Genomic DNA, 9241 nt, shown 5'->3' on the forward strand with positions numbered 1-9241 from the left:
ACACCTAAAGCAATTAGAGAAAGAAGAACAAAAACACCCCAAAGTTAGCAAAAGGAAAGAAATCACAGAGATCAGATCAGAAATAAATGAAAAAGAAATGAAGGAAACAATAGCAAAGATGAATAAAACTAAAAGCTGGTTCTTTGAGAAGATAAACAAAACTGATAAACCATTAGCCAGACTCATCAAGAAAAAAGGGAGAAGACTCAAATCAATAAAATTAGAAATGAAAAAGGGGGAGTAAAAACTGACACTGCAGAAATACAAAGGATCATGAGAGATTACTACAAGCAACTATATGCCAATAAAATGGACCACCTGGAATTCCTAGAAAAGCACAACCCTCCGAAACTGAACCAGGAAGAAATAGAAAATATAAACAAACCAATCACAAGCACTGAACTTGGAACTGTGATTAAAAATCTTCCAACAGGGTTTCCCTGGTGGTGCAGCGGTTAAGAGTCCGCCTGCCAATGCAGGGGACACAGGTTCGTGCCCCGGTCCGGGAGGATCCCACATGCCACGGAGCGGCTGGGCCCGTGAGCCACGGCTGCTGAGCCTTTGCGTCCGGAGCCTGTGCTCCGCAGCGGGAGAGGCCACAACAGTGAGAGGCCCGCGTACTGCAAAAAAAAAAAAAAAAGAAAAAAATCTTCCAACAAACAGCCCAGGACCAGATGGCTTCACAAGCAAATTCTATCAAACATTTAGAGAAAAGCTAATACCTATCCTTCTCAAACTCTTCCATAATATAGCAGAGGGAGGAACACTCCCAAACTCATTCTATGAGGCCACCATCACTCTGATACCAAAACCAGACAAATGTTACGAACAAAGAAAACTACAGGCCAATATGTCTGATGAACATAGATGCAAATATCATCAACAATATACTAGCAAACAGAATACAGCAGCACATTAAAAGGATCATACACCATGATCAAGTGAGGTTTATCCCAGGAATGCAAGGATTCTTCAGTATACGCAAATCAATCAATGTGATACAGCATATTAACAAACTGAAGGATAAAAACCATACGATCATCTCAATAGATGCAGAAAAAGCTTTTGACAAAATTCAACACCCATTTATGATAAAAACTCTCCAGAAAGCAGGCATAGAGGGAACGTATGTCAACATAATAAAGGCCATATATGACAAACCCACAGCCAACATTGTTCTCAAGGGTGAAACACTGAAACCATTTCCGCTAAGATCAGGAACAAGACAAGCTTGCCCACTCTCACCACTATTATTCAACATAGTTTTGGAAGTTTTAGTCACAGCAATCAGAGACGAAAAAGAAATAAAAGAAATCCAAATCAGAAAAGAAGAAGTAAAACTGTCACTGTTTGCAGATTACATGATACTATACATAGAGAATCCTAAAGATGCTACCAGAAAACTACTAGAGCTAATCAATGAATATGGTAGAATAGCAGGATACAAAATTAAAGCACAGGGGCTTCCCTGGTGGCAGAGTGGTTAAGAACCTGCCTGCCAATGCAGGGGACACGGGTTCAAGCCCTGGTCCGGGAAGATCCCACATGCTGCAGACCAACTAAGCCTCTGCGTCACAACTACTGAGCCTGTGCTCTAGAGCCCATGCTCTGCAACAAGAGAAGCCACCACAATGAGAAGCCCGCGCACCACAATGAAGAGTAGCCTGCACTCACCACAACTAGAGAAAGCCCGCGTGCAGCAACGAAGACCTAACACAGCCAAAAATATAAATAAATTAATTAATTAAAAAAATTAATGCACAGAATCTCTTGCATTCCTATACACTAATGTTGAAAAATCTGAAAAGGAAATTAAGGAAACACTCCCATCTACCACTGCAACAAAAAGAATAAAATACCTAGGAATAAACCTACCTAAGGAGATAAAAGACCTGTATGCAGAAAACTATAAGACACTGACGAAAAAAATTAAAGATGATACAAACAGATGGAGAGATATACCATGTTCTTAGATTGGAAGAATCAACATTGTGAAAATGACTATACTACCCAAAGCAATCTACAGATTCAATGCAATCCCTATCAAATTACCACTGCTATTTTTCACAGAACTAGAACAAAAAATTTCACAATTTGTATGGAAACACAAAAGACCCCGAATAGCCAAAGCAATCTTGAGAAAGAAAAACGGAGCTGGAGGAATCAGGCTCCTGGACTTCAAGTTGTACTACAAAGCTACAGTAATCAAGACAATATGGTACTGGCACAAAAAAAGAAATATAGATCGATGGAACAGGAAAGAAAGCCCAGAGATAAACCCACACACATATGGTCACCTTATCTTTGATAAAGGAGACGAGTACACAATGGAGAAAAGACAGCCTCTTCAATAAGTGGTGCTGGGAAAACTGGACAGCTACATGTGAAAGAATGAAATTAGAACATTTCCTAACACCATACACAAAAATAAACTGAAAATGGATCAAAGACCTAAATGTAAGGCCAGACACTATAAAACTGTTAAAGGAAAACACAGGCAGAACATTCTATGACACAAATCACAGCAAGATCCTTTTTGACCCACCTCCTAGAGAAATGGAAATAAAAACATAAATCAACAAATGGGACCTAATGAAACTTAAAAACTTTTGCACAGCAAAGGAAACCATAAACAAGATGAAGACAGCCCTCAGAATGGGAGAAAATATTTGCAAATGAAGCAACTGACAAAGGACTAATCTCCAAAATATACAAGCAGCTCATGCAGCTCAGTATCAAAAAAACAACAACCCAATCAAAAATGAGCAGAAGACCTAAACAGACATTTCTCCAAAGAAGATATAGATTGTCAACAAACACATGAAAAGATGCTCAACATCACTAATCACTAGAGAAATGCAAATCAAAACTACAATGAGGTAGCACCTCACACCAGTCAGAATGGCCATCATCAAAAAATCTACAAACAATAAATGCTAGAGAGGGTGTGGAGAAAAGGGAACCCTCTTGCACTGTTGGTGGGAATGTAAATTGATACAGCCACTATGGAGAACAGTATGGAGGTTCCTTAAAAAACTAAAAGTAGAGCTACCATATGACCCTGCAATCCCACTACTGGGCATATACCCTGAGAAAACCATAATTCAAAAAGAGTTATATACCACAATGTTCATTGCAGCACTATTTACAATAGCCAGGACATGGAAGCAACCTAATTGTCCATTGACAGATGAATGGATAAAGAAGATGTGGCACATATATACAATGGAATATTACTAAGCCACAAAAAGAAATGAAATTGAGTTATTTGTAGTGAGGTGGATGGACCTAGAGTCTGTCTTACGGAGTGAAGTAAGTCAGAAAGAGAAAAACAAATACCGCATGCTAACATATATACATGGAATCTGAAAAAAAAAGGTTCTGATGAACCTAGGGGCAGGACAGGAATAAAGACGCAGACGTAGAGAATGGACTTGAGACACGTGGAGGGGGAAGGGGAAGCTGCAACCAAGTGAGAGAGTGTCATGGACATATACACACTACCAAATGTAAAACAGACAGCTAGTGGGAAGCAGCCACATAGCACCAGGGAAATATCAGTTCGGTGCTTTGTGACCACCTAGAGGGGTGGGATAGGGAGGGTGGGAAGGAGGCGCAAGAGGGAGGGGATATGGGGATATATGTATACATATAGCAGATTCACCCTGTTATACAGCAGAAACTAACACAACATTGTAAAGCAATTATAGTCCAGTAAATATCTTAAAAAAAACAAAAACAGTTATCTAAAAGGGAAATATATATATATATATATATATATATATATAAAACAACCATGACCATTGGCCAAGTAGCTACAAATAAAACATTTTTGAAAATACAAGGTCATCACATCTTTCCAATAATATTCTGTGCCTAATGAAATGGTTTTAATTAGTGACATCAGACCATTCTACTTCAAGTAATAGGTAATTGCCTTATCAAAGGACTTTCCAGGAAATGGAGACAACACCTGGGCTTTTTTGTCATTATCTGAAAAACTGGTGAGTAAATTGATAAACTATCACACACAAGGGCCTCTCATCACAAACAAAAAAACCTACTATGCATTAAATAATTTAACACTTGGATTTATTTTCTTATACACTTAAATGACAGGCATTTCTATGAGGAACATGTTAAAAATAATGTATTTTTACGCAGTTTAAGGTAGTTTAAAGGTTTGGCCTCATCACTCAGAAAACAAGTTTTTAAATCTAGTACAAACCTATAAAAGATTGAACTTTGGTACATAAAAGAAAAATACCTCTACTAAGAGGCAGCAAAATTCAGAGACGATAAAACATTTAAATCAAAAGGTTCTACTTAATCACAACAATTTCAAATGAGTCCTTACTCTATATGCCAGGCTCTGTTCTAAGAGCTTTCCTTATATTATCTCATTTAACCCCTCCCAACCATTTCCACTTTACAGATGAGTAAATTAAGCAGAGAGAACTTGTCCAAGTTCTGGCAGAATAGGGATTCAAATCCAGAGGCCCTGACTGTATTACAGCACATTTTTTTCCTATCAACTATTTCCATTTCTGTTTTCACTAACAGTATTAATTAAACATCTAGGATAAAGCAAATAAAGATAAAATAAAAGTCAAAACTACTCAGAGACTTCTGGAATGAGTTAAGTATTCAGCCATTAAATATCCCTCCTTTTCAAAACTGAGAACACTCTTTTGCCATCAGAATCCAAGCAGGACATAGTTATTTGGGACAAAGTATCATACAGAAGCTACCAAAACAACAAAAAAAACTACACTATCATATAAACCAAGATTAGGCAAACCACCGTCTGTGGGCCAAATTCAGCCCTCAGCCTGTTTTCATACAGGCGGCAAGCTAAGAATGATTTTTACATTTTTTAAAGGGTTATAAAAACAGAACAAAGAACCTGCAGCAACAAAACCTAAAATATTTACTATATGGTCCTTTACAGAAAACGTTTGCAGACTCCTGATTTCAGCTACTGAATAGATAAAGGGGTTTCCTCCCCCCCTTTTTTAAAAATAGCTAAATGCAGAAACTGACTTGTAAGACAAACTGTATCTAGGAAGATAAAATGAGTGGATTCCCTTAGCTCCAAACCAGAAGACAACACCTCTGAAGCACACCCCCCAAAAAAGGGCAAAAATAAGTAGTTCCCTTCTCACCAGGAGGTGGCAGTAGATTCTTCCAGAGGCAAGGTTCTGGTTTGCCCATGGGCTCAAGTTTTTTGTGGTGGCTATTAAGAAAAGCAGCTTGACCTCTCCAGAGCTGACTTTCTGGGCCTGACAATCTGCACAAAAAGGAAAGGGGAAAGGAGACTGAACAGGTGACAAGAACTAAGCACATTCTCTTTACTGACCTGTTCACTCCCACTAGCAAAATGATACCATTTCCTAAATGCATCTGGGCTAAGAGTTAGGGGGTAGGAAAGAAGGCAAGTGAAGATGATCAACTTAATCATTTGGTGCTGTTCTTCATTTTTGCTTCTACAATTCTTAGGTTACTACCCTTCAGTTAGCTGAATAAGACAATGGATTCTTGTCTCCACAACTTGAAGCAAGATGCCATTTTAAAGATCAGAAGTTAATAGGAAAAAAATGTGAACTTTAGCTATACCTCAGCAGAGCTAAACCAGAATAAGTCAAAACAGGAAATTACAAGTCAGTTGAACACATGCGAAAGTCGCAGGTACTGCATGACTGCACAAGCCGGTTGGCCTGACAAGCAATGGCAAACATCCATCAACTAACAGTGCCAGATCGCTCATTCTTCTTTCAAGCCTCTACTACACAACCCAAAAACTTCATTTTTGCCCAGAAACCACTGGACATTTAACCAAAATACATTAGTACAAAACATGCCATGTCATGAAGCTCCTTGCTATTCATGATGACTCAGCAGTTGCTGCAAAACAGAGAGGTGACCGCCTAGGATAGTTGACAGCAACTAGGTAGTCTACAAGTTCACAAAAGTTCCAGTAAGGATTAAAGAAAGTCCTTATTTTAAGATTTAAAAAAAAAAAATCCTTAAAGTATTCTTTTGTATATTCCTGGATACTTTTCTTTGGTAGTATCTGCCAATATTAATACCTTCAGTGTTGATTAAGAAACCCCCAAACACCTTTGATCCAATTCAAAAGCTAAAAATGTACTTTCTTTTTCAATTAAATGGGTGGGGCAAAAAGCTGAAAGTACTTTAGATAGGGGGAAATGATAAACTATCAGGCTTTAAAACAAAACCACACAGTCTGAAATCATACCAGCTCTAAGACAAATTGGATCATAGGTGTTACGTTGTTAAGGCATCATCTCCCCCAAATTAGATTTTTATCTAAGTACATTTAAAAATAAGGTGTGATTTTTGGCTTTTTCCACTCAGAATATATGAGCTCCTTTCTAAACTCTGCCCAGACCATCCAATGATCTGTATTTACAGATTTATTTTATGTAGTAACTTTCTTTTGAGGAGATCTAGAAAGCACTCAAAGACATTTATCTTCAGGAAAAACAGAAAGCATGTGTGTTTAACTTCCACTCAACCAAAGGATTCGGTTAAATGGCCAGGCGTGTGACCTGAATTCTAATCTTAAATCTGCCTGCAAGTACCCCTGCTCCTCACAAAGGAATCTGAAAACCAAGCTCTTTTTGGTATATATCTGGGGGAAAACCGGTGGGAGGTAAAAGTAAGGCCAAGACCTGTAACCGTAAGTAGAGAGCTACCTAGTATTATAAACCACAATTTTTACTACTAAGAAATTTCTCTGAAATCTTTTAAAATTCTGTTTTTAATGATACAATTTAACACCAGCACCAAACATGTTAAAGTGTTCAATATTCATCATCATCCAGAACAAGGCAATCTAGGAAGTCTACCCTTAACAGTAAGGGACACGTTATCAGACCCTTTTGCTATACCTTTGTGTTTTTTATAAGTTTAAGACCCACACTTACTCCTACCTTAGTATCCCTGAAAAGTGTTATAAGTGACGTTTATTAGAATATTCTTAACGTATTCCTACTCAATCCCCATAACAAGTAAAATTTTAAAAATAGAGTTGTCTCAGAATCAAATGTCTCAGTTACAATTAGGATAAACTCCTTTTCATAATTTCAAACACCCACGAGTGCACAGGGTGCTTAGATTATAAGACCACCAACATTCCTGGAATGTCAAAAGTACCTAAACTTCTAGAATACGCCCCGTAACATTAAAATAGTTTGTGCGTGAGATCAGAACTGGAGTCCCGGTCAGCTGTGCAGAATGGCCAATTCCAGCTTCCAAAATAAAAGGCGGGGGGGTGGGGTGGCGGGGGGGGGGATTGGACAAAAGTGGGGAGGAAAGAGTCTCGCGACGGAAAAGAAACGTAAGTGCGGAGAGGGACTTTCAAAATGCCCCAGTGCCACTAACTATAAGCCGGTTAAGAAACAAACAAACAAACAAACAAAACAAAATCGAAGCCAGTGCTCTCAGATCGGGGAGGGACACCGGGAGACGGAGAATTAATTAATCGCGTTGTAACTTACTTCACTTTCCGCGCTAACAGCGCCCCCGACAACCCCCGGGTGCCCCGGAGGCAGATTCCTCCGGGCAGCCCCCTCCCCACACACGCTAAGACGCGGGAGACTAGCAAACAGCAGGCGTAGGGGCCTCCAGCCACATCTTTTTCCTTCTCCCTCGAGAGGACGTGAGTAATACCCCCAAACCCCCAATCCCCGCCAAAAAACGGAAGAATTCTAGGCCCAGCGTGGCCTAGGATTTCTGTTCCCGCCCTGCGCTGGTCGGGGGAAAACCCCAGGCGGAGAGGGCTGCGGAGAGGCGGCCGAACCACACGTGTGCGCCGCAGGATTGGCCCGTCTCAGCCCACTTCCCGTCGCCGCCCCAGCGGCCAGAGCTCCCGCCGCCTCGCTCGGGCCTCCGCTCAGGCCCTCCCGTCCGCTCCACGTGGGGCGCCGGGGCCCCTCGCCGCCCGTCCACTCCCGCCCAGTTCCCGACCCGCTAGGCCCCCACGGCGCCGGGGTCCCGTACCTGGTGCTGTTGTCGCCCCTGCTGGTAAGGTTTAATTGGCCCCTGGTGGCAACGCCGAGTCCGGATCTTGCCGCCACCGCCCCCTCCTATGCCTCCAGCTCCCGAGGCCATGGCGTGAGCCTCCGCGGCTTCCCCCTCCGGGGCGGGAGAGGCAGAGACGGCCTTAGAGCCCCCCCCGCCCGGCCCCAGCCCAAAAGTACGCACGCGCTGCCCACACAGCGGGGCACAGGCACACCAGGAATCGCGGGGCTGCGAGCAGGAGCGGAGAGAGAACGCGCGCTGGCGGCAGGGAAGGGGGTGGCGGCGACAGAGGCCGAGTAGCTGGCTCCGGTCCGGCAGCCTCCCGCGGACCCCAGCCTCTGTGTATGTCACCGTCTCTGTGTAGATTCCCCCGCAGAGGACAGTGCGGGCGGCTCCGGGCGCTGCTTAGGCCTAACTCAACCGCCGGCTGCTGGAGATTCTTCTTCCGTCGCCCTAGCCGTAGCTGCCGCAGTTGAAGCCGCCGGCGCCGCCCGCCTACCCCTCCCCTTTGCGCACAGCGCCCGCCCAGCCGTCGTCGTCTTCCCTGCAGTCGCCGTTGTTGCGTCTATTGCCGCTGCTAAGGCCGCCGCTGCAGTCGTGAGCCAGAAAGTCGTCACTTGTTAGCGCCCGACGAGTTTGCATAATCACGCTGCGACCGGGTGATAGGCAAGGAGGAAGGAAGGGCGGGTCGAGCCCGCGCTCTCGGCTGCGCGGGCCTCTGGGAAACGTAGTTCAGCAGAAGAAGACGAATTCTCAGGACGCGGAAGATGGGCGGTTCGCCGCAGAGGCACAAAGCCAGGGGTTCCGTTCGCTTTATTGCTCTTCACTGCAAACGTAGACTTCGAAAGAGGCGTTTAGCACAAAAAGAGTAACCTCCTTCCCAGTCTCCTTCTCCCCGTGGTTGGTAAAGCGGGCAGAAAGTGAGCTGATCGTAAAATCACAGACAGAAGCTAACAATACCTTATAAAAAGAAAAAAACTGGTTGAAAAGACAATGTCCATGATCTTTAAGCCTAAAGCAGAAATAGAAAATACATAGTTTCGTTAATGTTCCATTAACATATAAGGGCTTTGTTGTCAAAACACACAAGTGCTGGAATTCTCACTCCACCACTCTCTAGTTTGACCTTGGATAAGTCAAAACCTTCCTCCCCCCTATAAAACGGGAACTTTAAAATCCACCTCATAGAGCTGTT

The 9241-nt window shown here is 42.8% G+C and overlaps 1 protein-coding gene across 1 annotated transcript in view; it reads right to left on the reverse strand.

Annotated features, from left to right (window-relative positions):
* Positions 1-8660, reverse strand: part of NUP153 (nucleoporin 153) — a 79610-nt gene extending 70950 nt beyond the window's left edge. The window contains exon 1 of the mRNA XM_079935690.1: positions 8026-8660. Coding sequence (XP_079791816.1) covers positions 8026-8136 — 111 coding nt within the window. The 5' untranslated portion in view covers positions 8137-8660. The remainder of the gene's footprint in view (positions 1-8025) is intronic.
* Between the last annotated feature and the right edge of the window lie 581 nt (positions 8661-9241).

Source organism: Stenella coeruleoalba (assembly GCF_951394435.1).
Source record: "Stenella coeruleoalba genome assembly, chromosome: 10".
In the NCBI taxonomy this organism is placed as follows: Eukaryota; Metazoa; Chordata; class Mammalia; order Artiodactyla; family Delphinidae; genus Stenella; species Stenella coeruleoalba.